This window comes from Agelaius tricolor, unplaced genomic scaffold (genome assembly GCF_023055355.1).
Source record: "Agelaius tricolor isolate 1412-34295 unplaced genomic scaffold, bAgeTri1.0.p SCAF_20, whole genome shotgun sequence".
In the NCBI taxonomy this organism is placed as follows: Eukaryota; Metazoa; Chordata; class Aves; order Passeriformes; family Icteridae; genus Agelaius; species Agelaius tricolor.
In genome coordinates, this window is record NW_027269280.1 from 5,310,102 (window position 1) to 5,327,629 (window position 17,528).

Below are 17,528 nucleotides of genomic sequence, written 5' to 3' on the forward strand. Positions count from 1 at the left end.
ACAACAGTGCTGCCAGCAGCTGTCTAAGAAGATGGCACAGCCCCAAGCATTTGGCATTTCCAACAAAACTGGGGCAAAGTGTTCTATGCCAGGTCTCCACTGAACTTCTCCAGCATTTCCCAGCCTTGTTTTTAAAATCCGGGTTTGTACTTTGCAGATAATGGCTCAAAGGCACAAAGGCAAGGAGAGCTTTTACGAGATGCTCAGAATGCCTTTGCTATTGCAGCACTCAAATAAATTATAAACCAGATCTTCCATACAAGCCCCTGCTAGAGTAATTCACATTTCAATTGATGCACATGAAAAATACCTATTAATAGCCTCTGAGAAAATTAACTGAACACACAAGGCTGAACAAGAGTGTTGTTACTACAGCAGAATCTCCTCACATCACACACAGTGATTTCACTCTATAAAAGGAAAGAAGATGGATTAAAGCACAGTGAATTATTAAAAGATAGCATTTCACAATGGGTAAACCAGATAAAGGCCACTTCCTGTTTTGCTGAGAATTCCACTGCTACTGCAGATAAAACCTTCCTGCTTTCAGACTGGTCTATTCTTCCTGAGATAATTAATTCTGCAGCCTGTGATCAACAGTAAGAGGCTGCTCTGGATGCCTTAGCAGCATCAATTATTACACACAGTCAGAGAAGAGCAGAGGAACAAAGAATAAAGCAACTCCTTCTGCAGCCACAGCAGCAAACACAGCAACAGCCAAGAGGTTCTGAGGGTTCCACATCAGTGGGACAATGAGGACCCTGGGCTGCCACTGAAGCTGCTCCCTCTGTCAGTGAACAAGAACAGGTCACCATGGCTGGACCAGAGTCACTACTGAAGGGCTCCCAGCAAAGTTTCCTGAGCAAAACACCACAGCCTGTACCCTTCCCATCACCTGATAGAACCTTCAAAGAGGCAGCCACAAACCAGGGACTCAAACACTGCTTTTCTCCAAGGCTCACTTTGGACAAGGAGAAGACTGATTATGATGCCCAGTGGCAAATCCTATACTTGATCCATGTAATTTTAATAAGTCCAGCCTGATAGTGATACTATAGAATTATTGGCATTTTATTGTGCAAACTACAGCCCCAAAGAGCCAATTAGTGACTGTATGCAGAGCAGGACAATCCCATCTTACCCTCAGACGTTGCAAAACGCTCCCAAAAAGTGTCTCTTCCAACCACTGTCACCCAATCTAAATCAGGCATGTGTGAGTGCTTCCTTTCCTTTCTGAAGCATTTTTCATGCAGTCTAAATAGTGCTTTTTATCTCTCTAGCTTTGTCATGATGAAGGGCTGCAATTATTAAATTATATCCAGAAAGAACTTGTTAAAATTTAGAGTCATCACTTTATTAGATAATGAATAACAGCTGTCTGCAAAAAGCAATCCTCTTCAAATTAATCCTCCTTGCTCCTCTGTGATAAGTGTTTCCACATTCATGTGAGGATCAGGCAGTTCAATGGCATATCAGGAAGTGGGGATGCCCTTCTGTTTTCTGCAATCCACTTCAGTGAATAAACCTCAAAAGCTTTTGGAAGAATAAAGCACAGAACTATAATTAAAGTAGGGATTCTTATGCAGAGAAGATTCTCATAGAGCCAACATACTTGGAATTTCATTACTCTTCTGTTCTGCCCTGTGGGAAATATAGACAGATTGGAGGTTGAAAAATGAAAATATTAAACATTTCCATCTCCAGGTGAACATCAAAGTCCTGAATAAGCACTTCTGAGTCATTACTGCTGTGGCTATGCCATAGCTTTTAGTCTGTTCAGCTTTAAGGTACTAGATGGAAATGATTCCCTCCTACATTTACTCTGGTCCCAAATTCATTCCTATTCTCCCTGTTCCCAGGCTCTTGTGTCCAAGAAGGAGCTCACCTGCCCCAGGAGCCAGCAGCCAGCTGTACAGATAACCTGCAGCCAGTGAGTAGTAGAGAACAAGTCCCCTCTGGCCATTCACAGTCTCCAGGACCTGGTCAAGGGTCACAGGAGAGTAGGGATCTGAGTCCTGCTGCCCAGTCTGACGTTCCACGAGCAGGTCAGCAAAAGCCCTCGTTCGTCCTCTCTCTGCTACTGCCAGTGCCTCATCATGGTGACCTGAAAAGACAAAGCCATCTCTCACACCTGACACAAGTGTGGTCTGCAGTGCCACATTCATGGAACAGGGACAGCTGCTATCCCAGTCCCAACCTGGGGAAGCAGTGCCTCCTATTTCCCAAAAGAGCAGTCTCTGCACTGGAACACAGTCTCACAGAATATATTTGCTGCAGGCAATAACACAATGAGCCACAGAGAGGCAAATCAATGGAGGAAGCAAGGAAGAAGAACCAAAGGTGCCCCAAACTCAAAGAGAGAAACCCATCTTGCTGTCCTGAACAGAAATGCTGTGCTGTTCACTCCTGGCATGAGCCTGGAGTTCAGCCTCAGCATCTGAAGGCATCTCTTACCCAGGCTGACAAGAACTCGCTGCAGGGCCTGATAGGAGGATGTCTGCAGGTCGAAGAGGGACAGCTTGTAATCAGTGCTCAGCTGCACCTCGTGGCGGATGGTTTCAAACAGCGCGGAGGCGCGGTACAGCTGGGAGGGAAAACAGCCACAGTCACCTCCTCATGGACACCACACAGCACTGCCAGGGCCAGCAGCCACCCCCTCAGGATGGGGAGCTCGGCCTCACAGCCTCCCTGGGACACACCAGACATCTTCTTCCCAGAGAACAGGAAGCACACGGGGCAGACCATGGCGTACCTGGTGCTGGGACTCCTCCAGGTTCCCGCTCGCCCAGAGGGAGAGGCCGAGGCCGTGACGGATTTTGGCTTCATCTTCTCTGCGACCCAGCTGCTCTGCCAGCCTCAGTCCTGGAAAGGAGTCAGAGTGAGAGAGTGCCAGAGGGGAGAGGGGGCTGTGCCCTCAGTCCCAGGGGGTTCCTGTGCAGGCAGAGACAGCTGTGGAGCTGCCAGCACTGGGACAGAAAGCGGGGCAGCACCAGTGGTGGGGTGGTGAGCAGGGCAGGGACAGCACCAGGATGACCAGGGGGGCAGTAGCAGTGCTGGGCAGCTGCTGCCAGCCCTCACATCAGCACCAGCATGAGAGGTGACAGACACTTCCATGGACTGAGCCCTCCCTAAGTGAGGTTAAGGCACCATCCCCTGAGACACACTCAGTAAGCCCCTATCAGAAAGTTCAACTTTTAAACCCTAAAATCCTAAAAGCCACTCAGACAAACAAAATCACATTGAGCTGCCAAACACTGCCAGAAAAGACACCTCTTGCCACATTCCTGGCTTGCTTCCCATCAGCTCTCCCCAGCCCTCTGGCAGGCTCTGCACGGTTTATGTGCTGAGCCTGAGCAGAGGGCAGGGGCCTGGCCTGAATGACCTGGAGCTCACTTCACTTCCAGCAGCACTTTCTGTGCTGTCCCCACTTCCACACACTCCAAACCTCTGCCTTGGTGGCTGGTCCCTGCTGACAACAGGGACACCTCCTCTGAGGCACCTTGGGTTTCCCCCAGCCTGGGGAGCAGGGCCCTGGCTGTCACCATGCAGCTCAGCAGCAGCTGGCATTCCCAGGCTATGCAGGAATTCTGCAGCACACCAGGAGAAGGAGCTGTGCTTCATTTCTCCCCTTCCAACAGCATACTGGAATCCTGCCAAGGTCAGTTTCATGAAAACCAAACTAACTGATGTAATACATCCTTCGGCCTCCAGCTTCGTACACTCCAGCTACATTGCTCATCTGCTGCATCAGAGCCCACAGTCTGATCAGCTGCTGCCTGCATGCTGCACCCCCTTGCAGCAGCACAGCTCCCAGGCCAGCACTGACCCAGCACTCAGCAGTGGCAGACAGCTCCTGGACACCTCAGGCTGAATTTCCCTCACCTCTCTATCAAACAGCACTTGTTTTCACTCAGACTTTAGGGGAACTCATCCACTTTGTCTCACTCCTAGGTGAACATGTTAGAAGAGCAAGGCATAAATCTCTCCTAACAGACTTCTCAGGATCAGAGAGATTCATCACAATCCTCTGTGATTTTCCCAGAGCCAGATCCTGGTATGCAATGCCATTTATAGAGAAGGTTTACACCTTCAAGCACAAATGAGCTTTACAAAGAGACTCTGCTAGCTACAGTCTAGATTCATTCTTGGAGGCACCTGAGATGCCCCGAGGAAGGCACAGATCATGCTTTGTCTAGAGGACACCAAGAAGGCTCCAACTGAGATGGCACACTGGCCATAACAGCTCCATAGACAGCTACTCACAGATGCTCAGCAGTAGCTGTGGATGTCTGCAAGAGCTTCTGCACTTCTGTTTATTTCCAGAAGTGATCAAAGGCCACTGTCAAACACATCCTTTTTGAGCCATGTTTACAGTACCCCATCTCTCCCTGTCTTCAGGTCTCCCTTCCACCCTTCTGACCCTACATTCTCTATTGTGCAACTCATCCTCTTACCTTCCTGCAGGTACATCACAGCCTGAGAGTAGTTCTGTAAAGCATGATGAGTCCTCCCCAGGCTGCTGTAGGACACAGTTTTGGCCACGAGGTCGTTCATTTGCGCCGCGATGCTGAGGTGCTGCTCCTGGTACACCACAGCCCTCTCGTAGGTGCCCAGGGACTCGTAGGTGAGGCCCAGGTTGCCGTAGGCACGGCCCTGCCCCGCGGGGTTCTTGGTCTCCTCGGCGATCTGCAGGTCCAGCTGGTGGTACTGCAGGGCTGTCTCGTACTCGCCCATCTGCTGGTAGACCCCGCCCAGGCCACAGGCGGCGTCGCTCTCCAGGGCTCGGTCCTTCATCTCCCGGGCGATGTTCAGCTGCCTCTCCAGGCAGGAGATGGCTTGCTCATAGTTGCCCAGCTGGCTGTGCAGGCTCCCCAGCTCCCCGTAAGCCTGGGCTTTGTTAAATGCCTCCCCCAGCTCGTGTGCTACTACAAGCCTCTTCTCAAAGCACACCAGAGCCTGCTGTAAACTTCCCATGGCCCTACAAGGGAAGAAAACAGCAGTGTTTATTTTGCCGGTATTTCCTCGAGAGAAGGTGTTTTGCCATTTCCCCCAGTAGACATCCCCAGCACTTTTGAATCAACCTCCTCCTCTCTGGGCAGTGTCATCAGCTTTGCATTTTGAGCTGTCACCAGAGTCCTCAGCATCCACAGGACTCTAACTCACTCCTGTGTCACATCACTTTGTGTGTGTGTGTGGCCCTCAAACACACCCATCAGCACCACACTGCACTGATTGTACTTGTACTTCCCTGACACCAGAACACACGTGCAGCTCCTTACCTGTGCCCACTGCCCAAGCCTCGGTAGGCCTTTGCCTGATCTTGCATACGGTTCAAGCTTTGAGCCACAGACAGGTACTGTTCATAATACTTTATAGCTTCCTCAAAATCTCCCAGAGCCTCATAACAATCTCCCAGGTTCCCATAGGCTCGGCCCCGATCCAGTACGGATTCGTTCCCGCTGAGCTGCTGCAGCATGGCCAGCTGCTGCTCAAAGTAGCCAATGGCTTCCTCCATGACATTCATGTTCATCTTGGTAATGCCCATGTTACCGTAGACCTGGGCTTCGATGCTGGGGTCCTTCAACTTCTGGCCCAGCTCCAACTGCTCTTCATAGCACTTGAAGGCCATGGTGTACTTCCCAAGTGACATATACACTGCAGCAAGGTGACCATGTGCTCTGCATTCACCCGACATATCCCCCAGCTCCTGGTACACCTCCAGCTCCTGTGTGTGGTAACCCAAAGCCTTGTCACACTTCTGCACCATCCTGTGTGCAGAGCCCAGGGCTGCATAGGCATTGGCTTCCAGTCTCCTGTCTTTAACGTGATGGGCTAAGCTCAACTGCTGCTCATAAAATTTTATTGCACCATGTACATCTTTTTTACAGACAAAAATATCCCCCAAGTTCCCCAGAGCTCGGAATTTGGCCTGGGAATTGTTCAGAGACTGTGCCAGGGACAGCAGGTACTTTTGACACTCCTCTGCTTTGTTGAAGTCCATCAAGGCTTTGAAGGCCAGGCCCAGGTTGCAATAGGCTTTGGCTTGGCTCAGCTTGTCATGAAGATCCTTTGCTAAGGCAAGATCCTGCTCGTAGTACTTAACAGCTTCCTCATAGTTCCCGAGGCAATAATGGGCATAGCCAAGATTGTGACAAACCTTCCCCTCTCCTTCCATGTCCTGCAGCTCTGGGGACAGGCGCAGGTACTGCTCATAGTACGGAGCTGCCTGCACGAACTCTCCTCGTGTGCAGTGGAAGTTGCCCAAATTGCTGAGGGCTCGTGCCTCGCTCTGGATGTCCCGCAGCTCCCGGGCGATGTTGAGATGATTCTGGTAGTGCTGCAGAGCACGGTCGTGGGCCCCCAGCGCCTGATAAGCAACAGCCAGGTTGCCGTGTGTGGATGCCTGAGAAGCTCGGTCATTGACTTCCATGGAGATCTGCAGCTCCTGCCGGTGGTACTTGACGGCCTGGTCGTACATGCCCAGGGCGTTGTAGGCGTTGCCCATGTTGCCGTAGGCCCGGCCCTGGGCCGCGTAATCGCTCAGCTCCTGCGCTATGGACAGGTGTGTCTTGTGCAGCCGCAGCGCCGTGTCGTAGTCACCTTTCATCTGGTGAATGATTCCTGGAAAACAACAGAAACCAGCTCAATAAACACAGGGCCCTGTACTAAACCTCTGCAGCACCCTGCACACCAGGACTGCCTGCAGCCTGGCCCCTTCCCTGCCGTTTGTTCAGCCCTTCTGCCTCCTTGCTTCTAACAGGGAAGGCCCCGGGAAGGTTTAGGTTTCATGTTATACAAAAGCGCCCATTCACCACAACAACCAGACACAGTCTGGCCCTATAAAATCACTGTTTATTTCCAGAAGTGATACCTGGTAGCTCCAGAGCTCAGACTCCACACGTTCAGTGAGACAGCACTTGCAGATGCTTTTCAATTTCAGTTGAATCATCTTGCATTTGTTATGAGACACGGGAACAGGAGCTCTGATTCTGCTGATGATACCACCTACATTTCAATTAAACTCTGTGCTAATAATGCCTGTGGCTACTTTGCAAACACCTGTGAACAAGCCTGGAAGTTTGGGAGCCACTGAAGGAGGCCCTGCAAATGTTTTTTGACATTAATTCCAGAAGCTTCAAGAGAAAATATCTGGCATCTTTGGGCAACATGATGAGCACATGAAAAGAGGTACAGAAGTTCTCTTGAAGCTGGAAAGAGGCAGCACCGAGAGACTTTAAATTGTGTTCTATTAATAATGTGAACTGTCTTCTCTTCATCATAGTGGGAACCCTTAAAAGCTGCAGAGGCTGCAAAGCCTGGTCTCCACATGAAGCCTGAGTGTTTGGAAATACCAGATGCTTTGCAAAGGTTGAGAACCTGAGACTTCTGGTTAAACTCCACGTCTTGTGAAAGGCTGATAGCTTGTGCTTCATCCTCAGTCCATCACCTCCTGCTCACCTCATCCCAGAGTGCAGAGTATCTCCCTGCAGAACACTGCAGCAGCTGGGCTCTGTTACACTCCATGTCTGCCCTGCTTAACACTGGATCACGCACTTAAGGGTGCTTTCCATCTGCATTAGGGAAATGCAACAGAAAATGTCTGTTGCTTCAGCAGAGAGGCCAACTCTAACATTCTGGCCTAGAAACACACATTTAGATACATTTTTTTGCCTGTCAGCAGGGTTATTTTGATGAGGTTTTGTTTTGCATGTGGATTAGATGAAAGAGACAATTAAAACTTGACTTTTTGATTGGTACTGGATGCGTTTTAAACAACAATAATAGAGTGTCTCAACAAGAACTGCATGTTCCCTTTCTCCAGTATAACTTAACTCTGACAGAGAAGACAAAAAATACAGCCAAATAACAGCTGAAACGTGAGACCCCGCGCTCAGAGAACTATTCTAACACAAAGTGTGGAGTGGCTGAGTCAGCATACCAACTCAAAGTTATATTTAGGCTAAAATCCAACACTGAGAAGCATTCTCTCTGCAGCAGTCCATCTCTCACATCTCTGCATCTCCCCAGGACTGCAGCCACAGGGTCCCCAAGACAAGGTCCCACACTGGAGAAGAGATGGGGAATGTGGTTTGTGCTTTGCTGCTCATGCAAGGCCTCCTCTCCCAGTCCTCCTGCCTGCTGGGTGCTATCACATTAACAGAAACCTTGCTCATGCTCACTGCTCTCTCATGCTAAGCAGCCCACTAGCATTTTTGCATCACAAACCTATTTTGCCCCACGGATCCGCCTCAATTTGTGTAAAGGAGGAGATTTGCAACACTAATTAAAAAGCTGTGATTGTTTTGTTTTCTGAAGCTCTCCTTATCTTCTTCATTCAGCTCCTGAAGACTCAGCTACTAAGAGAAATTAAGTAATTCATCAAGCTCTTTTCAATTACCTGCTGTTGATAACATCAGAGTACAATTAGCATCTACAAATGAACCAAGTGCCAACTGCCAAGCAGAAACAGGAGCTGATTTACAGCGTGGGGCAGCCTGCAAGGGCTGGGATTCAGGGGCTGCCAACAAACACTTATTTTGATATCCCAGCACCAGCCCTGCTTTGCTGTTCCCAGCCAACTGAGAACACATCCCAAATAACAGCTGGAACACTGGCAGCACAACTGCCACAGCCATGGCAGAGATGGAAATGCATCCTTGGTAACTCCCACATCTGGTGCTGTGAGGCAGCAGGAGAAACAGGCTTCACTTGAATGGAACTGTCTCTCCCAGCCTGCCAGCAGCATGCCAGTGCTGCTCCTTAGGGGAATGCAAGACTCCTACACCCTAGTATTTCAATTAGTATATTTGGAAAACAAACTTAGGTAGGACTTGATCCACGTGTCTCTCAACTTACAAGGCAGCAATATATCAAGAGATCCTGCTGACAAGCTCCCAAAGAAATGGCCAGGTAACATGCCACATCACTTCTTGCATTAGTGCAAAACCTACATTTATTCCTAACTCCTGAAGAGCTCCTCAAATGCATTTTATCTTTTCATTTCCCTTTTGCTGTGAGTTTGTGCTTTCTAGTGTTCTTCTAAGGAATTTAATAATTGAACACAGAATACAGTACAGCAGCACACAATCTGCCAAGGGCCTGTTTAATTTACTGAGGCAGCCTGGTGAAACTGGGGTGACTAAGAAGACAGCACAGAGCAGATCTTGGCCATCCTAGCAGCAGCACTGATAGTCTCAGTATCCCATGACAAATTCTGCTCCGTGTCAGGACCTTACCTAGATTGGAGGAGGCTCTGCCTTCAGCAGCTCGGTCCTGCAGGCTCTCAGCAATGTGCAACTGTTCTTCATGGTACTGCTTAGCCCTCTCCAGGTCTTGCATACATCGAGCTGCATGGCCCAGGCCAGCATAAGCTCTCATCTCAATGGCCTTCTCAGCCAGCTCCTGGGCCAACTCCAGCACGTAGTTGTGGTAGGACATGGCTTTGTCGAAGTTCCTGCGGTAGTGGTAAGCACTGCCCAGGTTGCTGTAGGCTCGAGCTTCCTCCCGCTTGTTGCCCAGCTCCTTGGCAATCTTCAGGTGCTGTTCGTGGCACTGCACTGCGTTTTCAAAGTCCCCCATGGCAATGTACACTGCTCCCATGTTGCCCAGCTCCCGTGCCTCGGAGAGCTCATCCTTGGACTGCTTGGCGAGGAGCACGCACTGCTTGTGGCTGGCCAGGGCGTTGGGGTAGTCCCCGATGGCTGTGTACACGTGGCCCAGGCTGCTCAGTGCTGAGGATGCTGCCTGCAGGGGTAAGGGACACCATGTAAGTACAAGCACTCATGGCAACAAGTCAGATGGCCCCAGTCCTAGAAATCAAAACCACGAGAGGCCATTCTGGTGAAAGAATGTGACTACCAACTAGAAAACCTGCTCTCTGCAGCTCTAATCTGCTCAGGCAGCTTCTGTGGAGGCAGCAGGAAGGGATGGGGCTGACTCAGGAGGACATGGGTTGGACTACCTCTTTCTTTGATGTGTGCAGTGTGTGTTTGTACCTGGCAGAGGGGAAGGACAGCACTGCAAAGGTGCAGAGACTACTGGGGAGACAGAGAGAGTGATTGCTGTAGTTAACAACATCCTTCCATACCTCTGCTTCACCAAGCACACCATGCTCCAAAGAGCACAGCTCTTATTGTGCAGCATCAGGGCCCTGAGCCTCACACAACCCTGGGAATGCAGCAAAGACAACAGCATTTCAGTAGCTGGATCCTCCGTCCCTTAGGCGCATCTTACCTAAATATAGTGCTGTGCAAACCCAAGTTCCTACCACCAAGAAACAGCTGTATTTAATAAGAAAAATTATCTGAAAATCAGATTCTTTTGCCCCCTGCATCTCCCAGGATGCAGACCTGCCTTCCACCTGGCAGAGCCAGAGCTCCCAAGCAGTCAGCAGGGCAAGGAGCCAAGGGCAGGGATGTGCTCCTCACACACACTGCTGCCTCAGCAAGGCTGCTCACTCCATCGTGCTGACCCCGACTCCTCTGCAGCTCCTGCATGTGCATTTCCTTTGCTGCCCAGCTGTGACCCAGTTCCAAACCTCCCAAAAGGAGCTGTCAGGGTGAGGGCAGCAGCTGGCCAAGGGCTGCCACTCATGGCTCCTGGGCAGTCCTGGCAGTGGTCCCAGCTCCTCCTCAGTGCAGCCAGACCAGCTGCTGTTGGTGTGGCCACAGGCTGAGCTGGGACTGGGTCCTGCTCCATGCTGGTCACACTGGCTGCAGAACTGGGGTGGTCTGGCCCTGGACAGGCTCTTCAGCAGCACAGTGACATAAATTCTTGGCTGACAATGCGAGGGAGAGCTCTTAGAGGGTTTGAGGGGGCCTGTTTGGAGGCTGCTACAAAACCAACACAAAAATTATTGCTCTGAATTGGACTCCATTTTTACACAAATCTTCATGAAGCTAAAATACTTATATTTAAACTTATATACAGTGTATTGAGTCATTTGCAACCTAAGTAGGGAAGAAAAGGGAAAAAAAACCAGATACAGGCAGGCCCCACTTGGCCCAGACCAAAGTGGGGCCCATTACAGGCCTCAAGATGCATCAGAGCTCCCTTCATCCTGATAGGAAGCATCATGCCCACTGCTGTGTAACAGGGCAGCAGCACCCCCTGGGCCAAGAAAAGCCCAGTACTATGCTGTGAGAACTGATCCAGCCTGAAAGTTCAGAAATTCTGCAACACTGGCCACCACCAGCAACAGAACTTCTGTTATTGCTGGGAAGAGAATGGAAATGTCTTTCTGGAAAACAAGGAGTCAGTGAAATCTGGTGTCTCCTGGGGCTGCTAAAATAAAAAAAAGTGGACATCCATGCGTGCAGATTGCTGAAGAGATGAGCTCTGGCCAAGAGCCATCAGGCAGAGACTCAGATGATGTTAATGGGCTATGGCTGGGGAAAAGAGGCATAAATGGAAAGCAGCAGATCTCAGATTGTGTGTGCACAAGAGAAACTTGACAGAAGCAGGGACTGCGCATCCCACACATGGGAAGAAATCTTTAGGATGTCTCCTAGAATGGGAAGCAGATGATAGGAATTGAAATTTGTGAGGCTGGAAATGTTTATTCTTAGGGCTCCTAATCCCTTAGCCCAAGAGCATGCCCAGGCTCACAATAAAGACCTAGAATGAAGGGTACAAGCTTGGCAACCATTCTCAGAGCATGCAAAAACACTTGGCTGACATGCTTGAGTGCCCAGGGCTGGATTATCTAAACCAGGATGTGGCAGGAGGACTAGTGAAGCAGAAAAGAAAAGTAAGTTGAAGGAGACAAAAAGAGAAATAGAAAATAAAGGGTGAAGAACTGATGAAAAATAGCACAACTTGATTACAAAGCTGGGGCTGTTTTGTTTTTTGTGGCTCACCCAGACACACAGACAAGGCAGGAAAGCCACCTCTACCCTCTGATATGTCCTTCATTACAATGGTCCTCATATTTTATTCTGCACCAGCTTCTACTGTTACCTGAGCTGAGAACAGAGGATTGAGAACAGCCCTTCTCAATCCTCTGGGAGTCAGCAGGACAGCCTGTGGCACTCCTGGCTTTCCCAGGCTGGGGCTGATTGTGCAGCAGCAATCCTCAGCAAGATAACCATCAGTGCTCTATGTGCTCTGGGGGCAGCAAGGGCAGCCTGCCCCTAGAGCAGTGTTTAGGAACAGTTTGGTGATAACATCTGCTGGGTGACTCCAGTGACTCACTTCAAGGAATTAGGAATATATATAATATGAATTTATCCAGAAGATAAATTCGTGACTGTGTATTTAATAAAATCCTCCACATTACAGGATCCACTGGGAACCCCAAGTGGCTCAGCCCCAAGAGGGATGGGGTGTTCCCTCCTCACTGGCAGGGAGAGCACACAGCTGCCACATGGCAAACAGACTCCATCTCTGCTAGCACACACCTCTGCTTGGTAGCAGGGTGATGTGAGACTGCAGCTCCATACCACAGGGGGCTTGCAACAGCAAACAAAGAAAATCAATGTTTTATGTATCTGACAAAGACAAATTTTACAGTGGGGGTTGCTTACACCTCCAATTAAGCAATTTATCAATTTAATAGAAAGCAGATTCTTCTGCCATTGAGCTGAGGCACAGAAGGGAGCTCTGAAAAAGATTCCTAAGTGCTCTCTTTCTCTCAGAAGCAACAGCCAGCTCAGGTTTTTCAGCTGAGTAAGGCAGAGTCTGATGTTAAGCAGATGTGTATCACAGAATGGCACCTGGCAATTCAGAGATGCATTCCTTAGGTATTTCACCCTTGCTGGAGAATGGTCATTTGCCAGTCATGTTACATTTAAACAAGCCTTCACCTGACTGCACAGCCTGCTTAAATAAGAACACTCTATAATCATCCTGAAATGGACAAGGTAATGGAAAATGTTCTGCCTGGTATCTCACTGTAAGGTACCCTTAATCCCTGAACACAGACATTAATTAAGACTGATCAGAGATGGAGCATCCCTGCTTCATGCTGCTTCTTTCAAATTCCCTTCTCCCTGTGGGCACAGAGTAATAGCAGCTTGATCTTACAGCTGTAGTAGAACTGTATGCAGCAAATTACCATGCATATTCATCCCAGCTGTCCTGGGGGCAGGCAGCAGCACCCCTAAAGCCAGTGAACCTCCTCATCTGCCCCCCATCATCCCTCACCTGCATGCCCTTGCTCCTGAATGCAAGCAAAGCTGTGCTGGTTCACTGAGAGTGCTCTGAGGGTACTGAGGGGAGCAGATTGTTCCAGAACAGACACACACACAGAGCTCTGAAAGCACAGGCTGGGTGCTGTGGGTAAACACACTCAGTACAATCTCACTGTGCCCTCCACTGCTGGAATTGCTCCAGGTAGGAAGGGCTCAGGATAACTGACACCAGGAACACATCCCAGCTCTTTCTCAACAGGAGCTGTTTGTTTTACAGGTAAGGACCAAGGAACTGCTGTGTACACAGACAGGACAGCACTGTGATGGGGGTAGTTCCAGGACCTGCTAAAATGATCATTTGCTGTAAATTGCACTTTAGCTCCACTTCTATTAAGCCCCTTCACCATTTCCTCAGAATACACAGGTATGCCTCAGCCTGGCTTGGACAATGGCTGATTTATGCACTAAGATAAGTCTCACATACAAACAGAGCAGGTGCCCCATCAAAATTAAAACTTGTCCTTCTCTCCTCCCTTCAAGGTGAGGCTGATGTGCCAGTGCCACATCTAGATTCTTCCTTTGTGTGCCATGCTCTTGAAAATCAGAAAGGAAGCAGCAGGCAATATCCTCCCTTCTTATACATGATCATACACACAAAGAAGGAATGGATTTGCTTTTAGACAATTATTTACTGAGGGCAAAATATACTGCAATCAATATCCCTGACAATCAATATCCTTATTTATTTGTAGAAAATCTCAGTCTTTAACAAAGAGCAAACCCCAAAAAAGCCAAAGCCATGGAACAGCAGCACTAATATCTGAAAGCCTGAAAGGAGCTTTGTACCTACCAAATGAAAGAGAACAACAAGAAATTAATGGCAAAAGACTCAAAATACACAGCATAAAGAGATGGTCCTGGCTCCCATTTGATTAATGGGTAAAATTCACAGAGCTGCTGCTCACAACAGAGCCTGCCATGGACTGTGCTGACAGTCTGCTCCCAGTCCTCTCTGTTTTTACTTGCTCAGGAAATTGCTAATGTTTCAGAGAACTCCTCATTCTCCCTGTTCCATGGCAAAAGTATCACACAAGGTACACGAATCCAGGCAAACCTGAGCAGCACTGGGGGTTTGACTGCCAGAATTCACAGTTTTTCCTCTTCCAGGGGAATGCTGACTTTCAGCTGCTCATTTGGAGATCAAAATAAGGCTGCTCCATTCCACTGACTCCATCTCCTCCCTTATCATTTAGAAGCAAGGTGCCTAGTTCTGCCTAGAACACTTGTAAAAGTAAACCTGAGCTACACCCTTAACAGAGTAATTCTGCAAATAGTTTTGACCAAGTTAGCAGGGTTTTGCTGGAAAGCTGGAAGCAACAACTATTTCATTCCATTTTTTAGGGGTAAATCTGCCTGTCACTCGTACTGACCAGGCTGTTCACTGTGGGAACTGGTGCAACACCCCTCACCATGTGGTGCTGGTGACCTGGGGGAGTGGGCTGCCTCTCTGGGTGGGCTCTGCAAAGCTCCACTCATTCTGCAAAGAAATCACACAAAAAACACCAGCCCAAGAACACTGCAAAGGAGATCTCATCATCAAGCCTACCCATCACCTGGGGTTGATCTATCTTTACCCCAAGTAGCCCAAATTTGGTCGCTTTCTGGACATAATCTGAAAGGCTCTTGTGAGCAATCACTTTAGGGAGGATGGCTGACTTGACATTTTTAGTGGTGATGTAAGTATTCCTCAGTTACAACCACAAGCTTCTCCACAGTGGTGACCCTGAGGAGTGACTCATACCCTGGTCAAAGTCAGGAAGAATAAGCCAGCAAGTCACAAAGTTGGATCTCACAAGTTCAGAGCAGGCAAAGAACACATCAACTCCTACAGCAGTGTGCTGACCCGTGCCAACCCTTGCTACTCTTGTTGGACATCCCCTTGTTGCAAACTCAATACAGAGGAGAAAAGCCCTGGCTGAAGTGGCTCCTGAAAACCCAGAGTGCTGCAGCTGCAGCTCTTGCATGAGTTTTCTGCTTCATTTCTTTTCCTGCAGCCAGGTCCAGGCCTCAGCAGCAAGCTGAGCTTTGCAGACACTGTGAAAGTAAAACCAGAAGACTGCATTTCCTTCAGCTAAAATCCATGTGCTGTGGAGGTCAAATGGGGACATTTAAAGGAGATCCTCAGGAAGTATTACATTTCCCTCTTGAGTCACAAGTCCAAACAAAACAAAGCATATGGCCTTTTAGTGCATTCCCAAATTTCCTGCACCAGTCAGATTTCTCTTCCTTCTGCTTAATCCTATCACTTTTGAACCAGACAAACCTGTATGAATCCTGTCAAGCTGACTCTAAAAAATCTGCTAAAGACAGAAAAAGGCAAAGAATTTATACTCTCAGATATAAATCCAAATGATGAAGGTCAGGCTCTAAGGCTGATTCACATCACTGAACTCATCCTTTGAGGCTCGCAGGTGATTCAGTCTGAGCTGTAATGCAGCACTAGTGAACCCAGAATTAGAAATTAACTCCAAAGGTAAGTGTTCTCCCAGCAGCTGGCACTCAGCCTTCCTCCAGGGCACAAGGCAGTCTGCCCTGGATCCCTAATAAAGCAAGACTGCTGTCTGCACTGAGAGGCTGGAATCATTTCCTCATCACAGCCTGTCTCTGACATCTTAGTCTATGTTTCCAGGCATGACAAACTGCTTTAGCCTGAAGACTCTTTCCAGTTCTCATTTGTAAGGTATTTATATCCTGTCCTCATTTTCCAGATTGTTTGCAAATATAACAAAACAACTGTGGTCGTAAGATTTTCAGATTTTTCCTTTCTGAAGAATGTGGCAGCCCCAGGGCCAGACCACCTCTTTGTATGGCTGAGAGCCACACACATCCCACGGGCAGGGACACTGCCATGGGCTCCCTCCTGCTGCAGCTGATGAATGGATGGGATTCTCCACACTCCATCCAAGACTGCTGGTAAGGAGCACATCCTCTATGAGATTTAACTTAGAAGAACAGAAAAAAACCCATTCTGCTGGTCCAAACCAGAATTCATACAAGTTCAGGGAGAAGGCTGAATCCATACAGCCCTGCTATTCACTGAAGATGTGGCTTTACAGACAAAGCAGGGCTGGAGGGACACCTGGAAAGCATTTCCCCTTCCCCTCAGGAAAGGGCAGAAAACCTTGGCTTTACAGAATTTACAGATTTCATTAGAAAGGAATGATCTATCTTTCCTTCTGCATCTCCTTCTGGAAACAAGAGGGTGAAATTTGATCTTTGATTTGCACAGCCTGAAGCAAGGAGCTGCACTTTACCAAATGCAGGAGCTTTATACTGAGTTTCATTGCTTTGAAGGGGACTGGGAAAAATGACCAAAACTGCAAACCTAAATAACTACTTTGTGAGATGCTCCGAAAGTATGTTCAGACAGTTGCAGAGTGTTCAAATTCCCAACAGAATCCAACCAAGGATTATGTCTGCCCCAGTAACCATACTCAATAATACTCCTCCTCCAGGGATGCCAGTGCTTGGTGACCCCTCCCAGCCATGGCTCCAGGTACATCCAGCAATCCCAGGTTTATCCATGGCAATGCCCTTTGTAGAAGAAAGCAGAGCACCCATCTGGATTCTGGAGTCTCCTGGGCTGCAAGCCCATGGTTTCTCTTTCCAGTGGGAATTTCTGCATTCTGGTATTTCCCCTGCTACACAAGAACCCTCAGAGATATGCCAGAGCAAGGTGACACAGAAAACCCACCAAAGCCTGCTTAATAAAGATCTTTCTTCTGTGCTACTTAACTACCCAGTTGTAATTATCATCTTCATCATTCCCATTTCCTGCAAATAGTCAGCCTTTCTGAACAAAATCTGCTGAAGCTGCAAACATGAACTCCGCCTTACATTTGCAATCGTTTTAAAAAGCATCTTGAGACAGCAAAACCTGGCTCATCAAGTTACTGAGCACACCCACCTGCTGCAGAGAATTCCCAGAGCCCCAGATGCTCCTGGAGATGTCCAGGGCAGCAGCCAGAGGCTGATACAAAGGGTCAGTAACAGGAGGGCACTGAGACCCAGCAGTTCTGCACCTTTTCCTGCCACAAAGAGCTGCTTCCAGAGGGAGGTGGGGGGAAATCCCTTCAAAACCAGGCCAGGAATGGTTGCTACAAGCTGTTGGTCATCATGAGTCAACCTAGGGGCAAGACAGTACTGACACAGTCCGTCAGTCTGTCCTCTGTAGGAGTGTGCCCATTGTTAATGGAGTGACAAAACTGTCCTTTGTCCCTTCAAAAAGGAAAGAAGCCCAGAAGTTTCTCTCCTTGATTAGGCGAAAAAGCCACCCCACTGACAGGCCTAGGGGACTTCACCTCAAACTTAAGGATAGATAATTGGATAGAAGCCAAA

General features: G+C 48.7%; 1 protein-coding gene across 3 annotated transcripts in view; it reads right to left on the bottom strand.

Moving 5' to 3' along the window:
* The window catches only part of TTC28 (tetratricopeptide repeat domain 28), a 109,392-nt gene that overhangs the window by 22,481 nt on the left and 69,383 nt on the right, over nt 1-17,528 (bottom strand). For all 3 annotated transcript variants that reach the window (XM_071445283.1, XM_071445281.1, XM_071445284.1), the window contains 6 exons: nt 9,237-9,744; nt 5,280-6,621; nt 4,455-4,978; nt 2,753-2,862; nt 2,455-2,584; nt 1,886-2,104 (listed from right to left, as the gene is read on the bottom strand). In XM_071445283.1, the coding sequence (XP_071301384.1) occupies nt 1,886-2,104; nt 2,455-2,584; nt 2,753-2,862; nt 4,455-4,978; nt 5,280-6,621; nt 9,237-9,744 (2,833 nt within the window). The remainder of the gene's footprint in view (nt 1-1,885; nt 2,105-2,454; nt 2,585-2,752; nt 2,863-4,454; nt 4,979-5,279; nt 6,622-9,236; nt 9,745-17,528) is intronic.